Below are 14,528 nucleotides of genomic sequence, written 5' to 3' on the forward strand. Positions count from 1 at the left end.
ATGAGCTCCTCCAGGGCGCTGTCCACTCGCCGCCCCCGGCTCTGAGCCGAGCCTGCCCCGCGGCTGGGGGGGGGGAGCCCGCTGGGGGGGGGGAGCCCGCGCCGAGGATGGTGTGGGATGAGCGGGTGGCGGCCCTGTTCCGGAGGAACCTGCAGCCCACCCTCACCTACTGGAGCGTCTTCTTCAGCTTCGGCCTCTGCATCGCCTTCCTGGGGCCCACCCTGCTGGACCTGCGCTGCCAGACCCAGAGCTCGCTCTCCCAGATCACCTGGGTCTTCTTCTCGCAGCAGTTCTGCCTCCTGCTCGGCAGCTGCCTCGGGGGCGTCTTCAAGCGAACGTAAGGCAACGGACTGGCCAACTCGTGGCACCCACCGCGCGGCCTCTCCCTCCGGGGCGGGGGAGGAGGGGGTGCAGGCTGGGATCCAGGACCCCAGCGCCCTCCCAGGCCCCCTCCGCCCTCGCACCGCCTTCCCTCTCCAGCCCTCCGGCTCCGGCTGCACACTTGGGGACACTGAACTTTCCACGTGGCTTCTTGGCTTTAGCCTCCCGGCGCGGCGACGGGACCGTGGGAACGCTCCTTTCGGGGCCCCGTAGCTTGGCCGGGGGGGGGGGGGGGCAATGTCTTAGTTCAACCTGCAACGTCCCTTTTGCTCCAGCATTCCCCTCGTTTTATTCCTTCCATTTGTCTTCCAGTGGCTTGCAACTCTTCCCCTTCAGCCTGGAAACTCTCTCCTGTCTGGGCTCCACTTCTCCAGGCCTCTGTCTGTTCAAATCGCACCTGACAACCTGGCTCTTAATTTCTCCTCCTTTCCTTCCTTGCCTCCCTCCCCCCCAGTCTGACTTTCTCTTTGCTCTTCTCCCTTTTTCTGATCGTTGTATCTGGAGGGAAGGCAAGTTGCATGAAAGATCCTGCACAAAATAAAACCTCTGTACCAGCCTAGCCCGGACCGATAGCCCTGACTCCCACGAGTAGTGGCATTGAAGTCCGTGGAATTCCTCGTGAGAGTAAAGGCTGCGGGTTCCATTCTGTGGGTGCCGGGTCCATCCGGCTAGTGCCTTGCACCTAGGTGGAGCTCCATTGCTTTTATGGGGGCTCATTGCAGAGGTGGTGCATGCAGGGGGCAGATTGCAAGCCCCACTCAGGACTCCCCAATGTATTTATTTAACCTCATCATTGAAAAAATATTGTAGAAAGCCTGTTTTAATAACTTCGGGGCCAGCAATCAACCTGTTATCTTACTCTCCGGGAGTCTGAGCAAACAAGATTCAACCTCAGCCAGTAACCAGCTAAACATGAAGTCGCTACAGCAGGGTTGAAGAGGAGACAGTCCATATTTCAACTTCACACGAGGCATGTGTGAGTGACAGCAGCGTTCTTTACAAAGCAGCAAGGTTTCCAAGTGCCGCCAAGCAGGGATTTGTACCAAACCCTGTGTTAAGATCTCTTGACAATCGAAAATGTGCAGCAGCAGCACTGCTAACGGTGTCCGCGCATACGTTTCAGCTTAGATTTGATGCCAGCTCTTGATTATTTGAAGTGCTACTGATCAGTCTAGCTGCTTCTTGTAGAAGTGGGTGTGTATGTCTCTATAGATCTGTATTTACACAATCCTCTTATGGTTAGAACGTGTTTATTAGAAAGCGTTTTTAAACTGATCTCTTGACTTGCGAAGGAGGCGTTCAGTGGATAACTTCCATTAGCACCTGTAAAGGGTCTTGGGATTAGGTGAAATTGTCATCTCGTGCTGGGCTGGCTCTCACGGAGCTGCATGGATGTTGTTTTGAGTAGCAGAGCCAAGTCTGTACTTGGGGACTAAATAGACTTACAGATCAGCAGAAGCACCTTGACTAGAAGACTAGAAGCCAGGTCGGGGGGGGGGGTGCATATTGGAGGGGACAGTGTGTGAAGCTGGCTAGTGGATTTCAGACACCCAGGTCAACTCCTTCTGCCAGCACTTCATCTACTGTATGAGTGTTTGAAGGTGAGATTAGGCACATGCAGACCTAATGATTGCTCAGTCAAGAATGCCAGGCTTATGTTGATATGCTTTTTCCTGATGTCCAGTCTTTGCTTCATGGACCTAAGAATGGACATTTGGTCTCTCAGTATTTTAATCCTGAGGTAAACTGAGCAACCCATGCTGCCTTAATAAACCCAGACCCCGGTTTGTGGCTGTTCACAGCATGAGCAACATGCTTAAAACAACTGCTGAAATTCCTATCTGGAAGTGGTGGGTGTTTTGGGCAGCGGCGGAGGGGTGTTTCCCATGTCTCTAAGGGACATTGAGCAGTGTTACAGGGCTAAATTCAAAAAAATGTGATCCGACACTCAACTTTAAGTGGATTTATAAACTCAGACATTAGCGATTTAAATCCCACAAAGCCCTGGTGCAGTTGGTATTATCCCATTTTACAGATGGGCAAACTGAAGCACAGGGTGGTAAAGTGACTTGCCTGAAGTCACAGACTGCTAAAATGTTGCAGGATTATAAAGGCTAAAACTCAGGAGCTCCTGGCTCCCAGTCCTGTGGTCAGAGCACTAAGCCATACTGCTTACAGTTCGAAAAGTGATAGCTCCCACTAGAGCATCCTAAAGCCACACTGACATGACAGTCACAATCAGGACAGGCGACCTGGCTCTAATTTGTAGTGTAGATGGCATCTAGGCTTTGTTTCTTATTTGGGCTAAATCCTCGGACGTGGTTCTGGTTCTGAAATTGAATGTTGTAATCAAGTCAGGGGACAACTATGCTGTTAACTGGGCCATGGGATTCGACTGTAACTGTAGTGTACATGGGACTCAAGATCTCCTTTGGTTCCTCTAACCAGAGCGCTTAATTAACACTGGGCCAAACAGCTCTTGTGTAATCCCACTGAAATCTAGGAGTCTGCATGCATGTAACAGAGAGCAAAACATGACCTCCTGTGCCTAGAATGTTACAAAAATGTCCTGAGTCTTGCACACCCTCCTGCACACAGTAAAGCTAATGGAAACTGCCCTTTCATTTTACTGTTGGGATCTGCTGTGCTGAATCTGTAGAAAGAGAAATGCCCTGTGTAACTTAAAGGGACAGGATTCAGCTAGAAGCGTGAGTCTATTCATAAGACTGGCATGTTACTGTCTTATGACTCGGTGTGTGAATAGTTTTTGTATTGCACCATGGTACAGAGTTCAGAAGAATATAGCTTTTTACAATGTGACATGAGCAGGATGTTTTCTTGCATGGATAGTAACAGCTTTTAAGGATATTGCATACCCTGGATCAGACCTAACACTCTCTTAGCTTTGTTAGAGAGATGCTAAATTAGATGTCAGATCCCTTTTGAGCTGTTGTCCTCACTCTCTGCTTACCCCCTCCTTCCTCTGTTCCTTTTTCTGATGGTTTGGACTTTAATACTGAGTCCTGCCATTATTAACACTAACATCTTATTTTCCCCTTCCGCCTTGCCCTCTTCTGTGCTGCCCTTCCCTGGTTATCTAGTCTCTGCTCTCCTGCCACTCCTATCTGCGCGCCTGCACCCCTCTTTGCTTTTTCCTATCAGAGGCTGTGTCTGTCCTGAGAGTTGGTAGCATTTCCCCCGCTGTTGATACAGCGCCGCGCTAGCCCGGCCGGTACAAACAAAGGTGGGGGTGCGAATGTGGATTGGGCACAGATGTGTTTGGCACTGTGGTGTGTAACCCTGCTCAGGCTTCATCTAAAGGTATGTTCCCCTAAGTGGTCCTGTGAGGGCAGATGAGATGAGATTCTTCACCTTTCCTCAATCCGAAATGCTTTCCCCTCTTGGGGCCTGATCCTGCCCAAATGAAGCCAGTGCCTGTGTCTGTCACTAGGGAAGACAACAATGGGAAACACCAGGAATGGTCCTACAGCCTCTCCCTCCTCCACCATGCCCATCTTTCTAAGGCTGTTGTGTAAGTGTCTCTCTCCTTCACTTGGCACCGTGAGTGACTCTCCAGAGTTGTGAGGGACAGAAGGTGCTGAGTGCGGTGCTAGCCCCTTGTGTTTATATTGGGCCTTTCATTCCTAAGCATCCTGGGAAAGTGCTATGAACATTGAGCCTGATTTTGCAGGGAGGCTGCGCATCTGCAGCTCAGAGGAGTTGCCAGACAGACACAGACCCATGGTCCATCCAGTCCGGTGTCCCATCTCTGACAGTAGCCAGCACCAGCTACTTCAAAGACAGTTCAAGAAACCCTGCAGTTGGCAGATGCAGGATAATCCATCTCCCAATGCAGGTCTCATCCTAACCCGTAATTAAAAGATTGGTTTAAACCCTAAAGCACGAGGTTCCAATGCCTTCCTCTAGCTCCCATTGGCTTCTGAAAACCAGGTTCTCTGTACAGGAATCCCTTGCCCCCACTGCAAAGCAACCTTCTGCGGGGGAGAGGGGGGGAGCAGATGTTTATGCCAGGCAATGCTCCAAAACAGATTAGCACAGGAGGCAAATACCACCATTGAAGCCAGAGGTAAGGGAGACAGAATGCTAACTGCCGATGTTGAAATCTAGTTGTGACGCTAGTGTCAGTACCCATTTAAAACACCTGATGAGGCGTGCAGTGATTTTTCATCTTCAAGACCTGGATTTATGTCATGCCTCTTTGTAAGAAGCGTGAAAAGAGCTGAGATTCTCAAAGGAATCTAATTCGTTAAGACTCCCAACTTACACTGACTTTCAATAGGAGTCCAAATCTCACCCTTTGTGTTAACTGTGCGCTCTTCAAACATATCTGAAAGCAAATTAACTGGAAAAAAGGGTAAACAGTGAGGTGGCAAAATTTGCAGATACAAAACTACTCAAGATAGTGAAGTCCAAAGCAGACTGTGAAGAGTTACAAAGGGATCTCACAAACCGGGGTGACTGGGCAACAAAATGGCAGATGAAATTCAGTGTTGATAAATTCAAAGTAATGTACATTGGAAAACATAATCCCAACTGTACATGTAAAATGATGGGGTCTAAATTAGCTGTTACCACTCAAGAAAGAGATCTTGGAATCATTGTGGATAGTTCTCTGAAAACATCCACTCAATGTGCAGTCAAAAAAGCCAAACAAAATGTTGGGATATATGGTAAGACAGAAAATATCGTATTGCCTCTTTATAAATCCATGATATGCCCAAATCTTGAATACCACATGCAGATCTAGTCACCCCATCTAAGAAAAGATATATTGGAATTGGAAAAGGTACAGAAAAGGGCAACTAAAATGATTAAGGGTCTGGAATAGCTTCCATATGAGGAGAGATTAATAGGACTGGGACTTTTCAGCTTGGAAAAGAGACGACTAAGGGGAGATATGACAGAGGCTTATAAATTCATGACAGGTGTGGAGAAAGTAAATAAGGCAGTGTTATTTACTCCTTCTCATAACACAAGCACTAGGGGTCACCAAAAGAAATGAATAGGCAGCAGGTTTAAAACAAACAAAAGGAAGTATTTCTTCACACACTGCACAGTCAACCTGTGGAACTCCTTGCCAGAAGATGTTGTGAAGGCCAAGACTGTGACGGGGTTCAAAAAAGAACTAGATATGTTCATGAAGGATAGATCCATCAATAGCTATTAGCCAGGAGAGGCAGAGATTGCTGTTTACCCGAGACTGGAAATGGCCCACAGAATGGATCACTTGATGGTTACCTGTTCTGTTCATTCCCTCTGAAGCACCTGGCATTGGCCACTGTCGGAAGACAGGATACTGGGCTAGATGGACCATTGGTCTGACCCAGTATGGCCGTTCTTATGTTCAAATGACTTCATTTTGGATTCAGTAGTTGAAAGCGAGTAATTCCTTCATACTCATTGAAGCCAGAGTTATGGGGGAGGAGACAGCAGGACGGAATACAAAGGGGGTGCTTGCTAAGGTGGTGTGTGAAGAAGTGATTGTATAATTAGGGGTACATTGCTGGAGGCAGGAACATTTTTTTTTTTTTTTTAAATAGCACCTATCTTTTTAGTGGTTTTTAAGGACAAGAAATGATTTGTGATTAATGTTTAACTCCGGTAACAAATGCACTCTCTAACCGAGGAAAGGCAGGGCTGCCGTTGTTTTGCTAACACTGCAGAACATAAAAAGCACTTCTGGGACCTCTTGGTGCACGTTTCTACCATCTCATGTTCACTGGCTGCTCATACCTACTGCTCTTTTCCCCAGTGGGCCCTTGCTGTGCCCCAGGAGCGTTGCCTTGTTCCTCTGTGCCTGAAGCTGACTCCTGTCTCCCATTTGCCTGTTTGATTCCATGACCGTATGTCTCTTGATTTGGTTTTTTCTTTTGTCTTGTCAATCTGCTTGAGGGGACCAGGGTTTTAGAAAGGGCAAAACTGCGTGAGAGGCTGGGTGAGTGCCCTGTAAAATGTCAGACCCTCAAAAACAATTGCACTGGTTTCCAAAATTGGACTACGTGGAGCTCGGCTCAAAGATAAAATGGGTCCGTGAGTCCAGAATACCAAGTTTATGCCATCCGGCAGAATAAGAAAGGAAATTAGCACTTAGATCTGTTTTGCCCAAGGATGTCCACTCGGTGAGGCAAGTATTACCCTCATTTTGCAGATGGGGAAACAGAGATGCAGAGAGGTAAAGGGGTGTGTCCCCGGGTACCCAGCTGGTGAATAGCAGTCAGGGCTACAAAGCAGATGTCCTGGCTCCTGGCCGGTTGCTCTGACTGGTAGGCAGCCTGCTTGGGAGAATGGATTTTGGTTTCCCACAACCCTTTTCGTACTGTTATCTTAAAGCCCTTCACAGGGCAGGGAGATAGCTACAGACTCAGCATGCAAAGGAGCTCGGCAATTGGCTGCGGCCCAAGCCTGGCTCTGGTGTTGAGCAGCAGGTTGTGTTGGCTAGGACACAAGAGCTATTCCCTTATCCAAAATACTCGCCTCACTGACCCCCAGAAACGGGCCCAGGGTCCCCCTCCGTAGCTTTGGCATCTCAAATGGCGCCGGCCTTCCTCTGTGCCGCATGGCAGTGTCAGCTCCAGGGACCTGTTCAGGGCGGGCGAAGCCATAACTTGTGGCTCAGCGATGAGCGTGCTGCCTCCAAGCCAAGCTGCTCTGTGTGTGATGTGGCTGCGGAGTTGCTCTGTGCTTGGGAGCGAGGGGAATGGATTCTGCAGACCGACGGTATAGTTAGCCTGCCTGCGCTATTAATTATTACTGCTGATCCCTCTCTGGGTCTCTTACTTTCCCCACCACTGGCCTCCTCTGGTTGGTTAAGGAGTGATGCTTTCATGTCCCAAAGAGACCAGCCCGGCTCGGTCAGAAAGCTGTGGGTGTCTAACGGGGGTGAGAAGTGCTGATGGCGATGCTAGGGTGACCTGTCTCTGCTAGTTGTTCTCCGTTGAGGCTTTACAGAGTCTCCCGTTTTGCTAGTCTTGGTCTTTTCAGTGCTTTGCTGTCTGGTCTCTATTTCCTTCCTTCCTTCCTGCCTTCAGACTTGGCAGTTACGCAGCGGTGCAATGCCAACCTGGACTCTGTTCTCTAACGCAGCGAGCTGGCTGGCTCTCAGCTCACAGTGAAAGCAGCTTTGCTCCCTGCTTAGCTCATAGCAGTTGGGACAGAAGGCAGGGAGTGGGCTTATTACCTGCAGGATCTGTGATGGGATATGCTTGCCTGTCTTATGCTAAGGTCCTTTAAGCATCTACGAACCACTGACCTGTGGGGCTGGGTACGTAAGTAGGAGCTCGGGGCCCTTTCAGCCAGTTACAGGGGAAAGACTGAATAGGTCCAACTATTGTGCTGTAGAGGTGACTCACTGGGGATGTAACCAGACTGTGAGGGGAGGAAGGGATCCACTGGGGAAGGCAGAGCTTCTGGCAGCTGGCTGGGTTGTAGCTGGGGCTTTGGGGAAGGTTTTGGAGAAGTAGTAAATATTTGTTATGGTAGCACCCAGAGGCCCAATCAGGATTGGGGGCCCGTTGTGCTTGGGGCTATACAACCACCGAAAACATAAGAACGACCATACCAGTTCAGACCAATGGTCCCTCTAGCCCATCTGTCTTTTGACAGTGGCCAATGCCAGGCGCTCCGGAGGGAATGAACAGAACAGGTCATCATGAAGTGATCCATCCCCTGTCGTCCATTCCCAGCTTCTGGCAAACAGCAAACGAGACAGTTCTGCCTCTAACCGTCCCTGAACAGAAGTTAGGTTAGTTGTATTGTGATGGTAGAATGATCAGCAATGGAAATAGTTGATACTGAACGCTGCATCGGTAAGTTTCAGAATTAACACTGGTCAGGACGCCTGGAGCTCTTGTTTCAGGCTGTCTGCAGCCTCAGGCTACCACTGCTGCATCATTCACTCTCAGCTCACGTTTGGAAGGCTCTCTTCACACCCATCAGGGTCTAGAAACCTTTAATTTCAAATGAAACCTGAAAGTGTGCAGCAAATCATGGATCTGCAGCATGTCAGATACACACAGGGCTGGGCATAGCATGGCTCCATCTCACAATTGCAGTGTGCTGCCCCCCTCCGATATAATGCTTGTCGTATAGAGGGGCCCTAGCACACCATCAGCAGAGCAAAGCCTTCCTGGACAGCGGGCACGGCCTTGCAGTCTCTCCTCTAGGTGTCCTACAACCAGTAGGTGCCTGGGTAAATTCTACTTGATTAAAGAGGTTTCAGTCTTTGATGTGGCGAGCGAGGTTATCGCCTTCCCTCCATGCAAACATTGGCTGAGATCATGGGATGTGGGCAGGCACGGGGACCTTGAACATGGTGCATGGGACGGGTGTGAAGAGCGCAGCCAGGAAAGGCAGGAGGAAGGAGTGAGCTCCCAGAAGGCAGGTTCTTGCAGAGATCCAAAGTTAGGGCAGAAGACAAACCAAATGGGGAGATGACTAAAGCAAGAAATGTTCTGTTAAAGTTGGACATTATGGTGCCTAGTCGGGCTATATGTCACCCTGCCCAGGCAGCAACAAATAGAATATCTTGCATGGCTTAAATAAAATCTCATTGGATTTAGCTTTTCCTAATGCGACGTCAGAGCTGGATTGTTGGCTCTGGGGACTGGAGTCTACCCACTGCATAGGTGCAGCATGAACAGCATCGTATTCTCCTTGCCCGTATGCCCCCCGTTGGCCTCTCAGCCCCTTGCTCCCCTGTAGAGGTGAAGTGTCCATGATGCTTTCAGCCTGCAGGGCCTCTGAGGCCAGCAAGAGGTGGGGGCAGTTGGAGGGTAGTTTAGCGATGGGGCCGTATCACCTACTGGGAACAGATGGAAGCTGGCCATGTACCCACTGTTACCAGCTGACAGTGTCTTGGTAGCAGCCTTCTGCTGTTATTGACCGGGGCGGGAGCTCAACTCGTGCTTATTGCCAGGTCCCACTTTCCAGTTGTCCTGCTCGCTCCTACTCCGGCAGCTGAGCCCCTAATTAAGGGACCTATTTCCGTGGCCTGTGTTGGACTGGAGGTCAGCCTAGATGATCGTAATGATCCCTTCTGGGCTTCAAATGTATGGAAGCCTTGCTAAGGACCGCGTCCTGCCTTCCTGCCGCACAGCAGGATCCTGCGTCCATTGTCTGATACAGGAACATCCCTCGTAATCCTTTCCCCAGCGTGTGCTGAATGGTGACGTAGTCAGCTCAATGAACAGTGCCTGCACCACAGGCTAAGCTCCAGTGGCTCTGAATGCTGCAGGGACGGGGCAGGCCTGTTAATAGACTAAAAATGCTACTGCTGGGGGCGAGCTGTGGGTGCATCCCTAGCGAGCAGGTAGACGCCATTTTTGGCCAGTGCTGTCCTCGAGGTAACTCTCTCCCTCTCTCTTTCCCCTCTCCTGGCTCAGGTTGGCTCAGTCCCTGGTTGCCCTCTTCGCGTCGTCCCTCGCCATCTCTGTGGTCTTTGCCATCATCCCTCTCTGCCACAATGTGGTGGTGCTGGCTGTGGTCATGGCCATGGCGGGGCTAGCCATGGGATGTATCGACACCATCTCCAACATGCAGCTGGTGAAGATCTACCAGAAGGACTCGGCCGTCTTCCTGCAGGTGAGGCAGATGCGTTGGCTTCCCGTCGGGATGTGGCGGCTTTTGCTGTATTTCTGTCGTCCGGTCTTGTTCTTTCAGGGAGAGGCTTTAACAGCTTCACTAGAGGGGACAGCGGAAAATAAACCTCTCGGCGTCTGTCCTCTCTTCCAGGCCCTTCATTTCTTTGTGGGGTTCGGGGCATTGCTGAGCCCGCTGATTGCTGACCCCTTCCTCTCGGACTCCAGCTGCATCCAGTCTAACTCCACGCTCAACGCCACCAGCAACCTCCCTCACATCCGCAAGTCGTTGGTCCCCCATCACCCCGGCAACCTGTCGTACTACGAGCTGCCGATGAAAGGACTGGTGGTGACGCGTGTGTCCTACGCTTTCTGGATCATGGCCCTGATCAACGTGAGTATCACGGCTTGGTGTGCCAATGGGAGTCCTCTGGGTCTCTTGCCTTAACGCTTCCTCTGAGTGGCACTGCGGCTTCTTGTTGTTCCCGTTCCGCCCCATGCACCGCTGTCTGCCTACCGCCAGCAGCAGAAGGAAGCACTGGGGCCACAGAGTCTCCTCCAGCAGCCAGACAGGGCCCCCAGGTGGGGGGGGGGTGGAGGTCGCTGCAAAGGTCGTGCTGGCAGCTCAGCCAGCCGGCACGGGTGCCTGCGCACAGTGAATATTCAGACAGAGAAGTGGGATTGCTGCCAGCCCCCTCTGTGCTTTCCAACTTGCACCGGACATTGGAACCTCGGCGTGAAGGCCCCTCTGCTGCCCCTGCTCGCTCCATGCCGAGCAACAGCATTTTAATAGGCTGGTGGTTGGTGTGGTGTTTCCCACCAGCTCTCTGGGAAACCTGGATGGCTTGGGATCTTCTTGTTTAAACCTCCCCACACCCAGCCTGGGCCATATCCACAGAAGAGGGGGTCACAAGGAACACTCTGTCAGCCCAGCACAGCTCCTCTCTCGCTCCTCCGCTGTCTGGGCCTCGTGTGCACATTCCCCCTGCACACCTTCCTGGGGCTGCTGCACGGAGCAGCGGTTGATCAGCAGGGTCTGATGCATGCAGACTTCCCCTTCATCACCGAGGAGCTGCCACCAGGAGGGAGCTGTGCGTTCGCCCCGAAGGGGAGCGTGAAGCAGAAAAATGAAACAGTAAATCCTGTTATTTCCGCCTGATGCCGAGATCCTGCCAGAGCTTAGCAGGGTCAGGGTGCGTCAGTGCTTGTGTTCGGAAACCTTGAAGGAGCATAGAGGGTTAAACTGAGTTAGTGGTTCACTACGTGGCATTTTCCCCTCTGAGCCAGTATGGCGCCAAAGCCCCACTGTGCTGAATGCTGATCTTTCGTTTAAGATGTAAACCAAGATCCTGATCACTTGTGGTCCCAAGAGATCCCCTGGCACTGTTTGTAAGAGTCGAGGTGTTAGCCCCAGTGTCCTGGTCAGCTACCAACCTAGGTAACCGCAACCTGCCTTCCTGCATCCCCTCTTTGGGATTCAATAGTCTTCACTTCCTGTCCCCTACTGTTCTGAGGAACGGGATTCACACCTGGACTGGTGCCAAGAGGCCATTGCTAGAGACCAATGAAAGGATTAACAGGTCTGGTGTCATGCAAACGTCCACGGGGAGATGAGTGTTTTATGTCGCAAGAAAGCCGAGAACTCCGCTGTCCATTGGTGTATGTCGCATTATCCTGGCCTTCACTTGTTGTGTGGTATCTGACCTGGCATCGCCCTTTCTGACTGTCTGAGTGCTTCCCCCTTACTTCAGTGTCCCAGCAGTTCAGCTAAGGCACTTGACTGGGGCTCCAGTGCTCTCCCGCGGTCTGCCTGGGTGACCTTGGATGAGTCACGACAACCGGCTTTGCCTCAGGTCCCCCTCGGTAAAAGCCCTGCTGATGCGGAGATGCTCTGAGGAGACCTTAATTAATGTTTGATAGGTGCATGGATGCTACAGGGATGGGGGCAGGGAAGTCCCAGGAGAGAGATGATCATTCTCTGCATTCTCGTAGCACCGTCCCCCAAAGGATCTCAAAGCACAGTTACGAATTGATTTTATTTATCTCTGTTCTTTCCATATGCTTGCCAGGACAGTCCTGTTAGGCAAAGCCAGCTGTCCCTACATACAGCTGGCTAAAGTCAGCGGGTTGACCAGGGTTGACCACCCATCCCTTCCCTTTCCCTCTTCCAGCCCCAGACTGAGGCAGGGAGCAGCCCGAGGTCCCAGTGCATACATACTGGGCTAGGCAGAGGAACAGGTTTCTTCACACCATCTTGATCTGGCCATGTGCTTATAAACCAAAGCACAGCTCTGTGCATAGCACAGCTGGCTTTCATTAGGCTAAAGTCTGGGCAGCCTGTTTGATGCCCTTCTCATTGCGTCAGCCTAAGGAGTGAAGCAAGTGGTAGAAAATGAGACTGTCATTGCAGAAGAACTGGACAGGGTGCAGCCTCCCTGGGGTGAGAATCCGGCATTACTTACCTCTAACTCTGCGTGCCCTGTGGCAGGGCGTGTGCTTTTAATTCGACTGGAGTCCTCTCCGTTTTAGCAATCATCCCTGAACCGAGGAAAGGCTGCAGTTAATGTAGGCTTTCAACGCACAGCTGAGCTGATGTGCCGCGGCAGAGCGCAGCGATGTGCAGTGACAGCCCCCGAAGGTTTGGTTTTTGTTGCTCCCAGTGAAGTCAGTGAGACCTTTGCTGTTCATTTCGTGAGGAGCGGGATTGGGCCCCAAATGATGTCTCGATCCCGATGCTCAACAACGGCCTGTAGGATTGTGTTCACCATTTTCTTTGCATCCTGGTTTTCGTGTGTGCAAACTCAGGGTACATCTGTACTGCAGTCCTGGGGTGTGACTGCAGCTCGAGCAGACCTAGCTTTAATCTGGCTAGCTTGGGTCGCGGCGCAATGAAGCTGCAGCAGCAGCACACACTGCAGCATGGGCTGTGAAAACCCACCTGCAGCCCTGGACAATGATCCCCCGCGCTTCATTCCCGTGGCATCAGAGCTAGCTTGATTAACCCCAGCTTGCGTACATCTGTTTGTGTATCCCTGTGATTGTGGTATGGACACACCCTCAGTAACCACATGTGTGCACACAGATGAAGTAGTGTGATGTGTAACTAGTTGACTCGCAAGCACAAATGAAGTTTGCACATCCATCAGGGTGGGGGTTTTCAAACATGCAAACCTGGGCTTGAAATCTAAGCATGCAAAAACCGGATGATGTCACCTGGAGGCCCATTTAAGTGAAGCCCTTTTTGAAACTTAGCCCTTTATGCGGCATGAGAAGTTGGTAACAAATGTAAAGGGAAGCTGGGAAGCAGGGTTCACCTTCTGTAAACTTCTTGGGGCGTGTGTGTGTGTGTATCATGCCAAAGTAGCATCCTGGTTTGCTTTCTCAAGCTACCCTGTGGCACAGTAGGAGTAAATTTGGCCTTCCTGTTGAATTATATAACCCAAACCAGTAATTCAAGTTTAACGAGAGCAGTGTTAGATTGGGATTGGCACTATCTCTGTCACATTTCAGAGAAAATATGGTCATAAACTAAGTAAATAGCTGGAAGGGACCTGGTTAGATTGAAGGCAGCAGGTGGAAGGAGATATGAGCCTTGCATAGGAAAACTTGATAGTTTCCACTTCTTTCCTTCATGAAGCTTTTTATCCCTGACAAAGGGAGATAAATCCAGATCTCAAATACTCTAGGAATGTTACATTCCGGAGTTCCCATAGCAAGTTCTTCTTTCTGTGCATTCTCCATGTTGCTACCAAATGTGCTAAAAATTCATTTAGATGGAAAGAATCCAACCTTAACCAAGGTTAATATATGTAGCTTGGAAGAGGGGTGATCACACCACCTGTGTCTGAAAGGTGTAAACATCAAGGAAAGAGAGAAAAACTAAATAGTATAATGAAATTAGGAGGAAGGGGAAGAAATGAAGTAGGCTGTAGAATTAGCCAAAAAAAATTTTGACTGACAATTTTTCATTGCAAAATGCAGTTTTGTCAAAATCTAAACATTTTTGGGAATGTCTCTAATTTGATAAAATTGTCTATAGAAAAAAGTCAAAATGAATTGTTTTGACTTCCTTGTTTCAACTTCTATACTATATTAAAACTCTAATATTATTATTGAATATGTTACACGTCATATTTTGTGTTATATTGTGAAATTATTTTAAAAAAACCTTTTTTTCAACTTATCAAAGTAAAATGATTCAACATTACCAAACAAACTGGTTTTCGATGATTTTCAATCAAAAATTTTCAGAATCTTAATTTTTGCAGGAAATGTTGAAACTTCAGCTTTTTGTTCTGATTGGCAACAAAAGCAAGATTCAACATGTCTGAGTTCTCCGCAGAATGGGAACTCCGTTCCCGCTCTGGCAGGCTGAAGATCAGTGTAAGTTCCGGAGGATGGGAGCTGTTTGTCTGGGGGGTAATTGTCCCTAAGGAATTGGTGGAAGCTCCTTCGCTTGGGTTCCTTAAAAAGTAGGCTGGGATAATCCCTACCCCAGGAGGGAGATGGGCTGAAATAGAATCTAGAGATGGACGAGTACTGTGATTACAA

The 14,528-nt window shown here is 49.9% G+C and overlaps 1 protein-coding gene across 1 annotated transcript in view; it reads left to right on the forward strand.

Moving 5' to 3' along the window:
• The first annotated feature begins 107 nt into the window (after window positions 1-107).
• Window positions 108-14,528, forward strand: part of MFSD4A (major facilitator superfamily domain containing 4A) — a 32,438-nt gene continuing 18,017 nt past the window's right edge. The window contains exons 1-3 of the mRNA XM_067531904.1: window positions 108-337; window positions 9,783-9,981; window positions 10,132-10,371. Of these exons, the coding sequence (XP_067388005.1) occupies window positions 108-337; window positions 9,783-9,981; window positions 10,132-10,371 (669 nt within the window). The remainder of the gene's footprint in view (window positions 338-9,782; window positions 9,982-10,131; window positions 10,372-14,528) is intronic.

Source organism: Emydura macquarii, unplaced genomic scaffold, assembly GCF_026122565.2.
Source record: "Emydura macquarii macquarii isolate MOO-44397 ecotype Brisbane River unplaced genomic scaffold, CSIRO-AGI_Emac_v2 contig_3220, whole genome shotgun sequence".
Taxonomy (NCBI): Eukaryota; Metazoa; Chordata; order Testudines; family Chelidae; genus Emydura; species Emydura macquarii.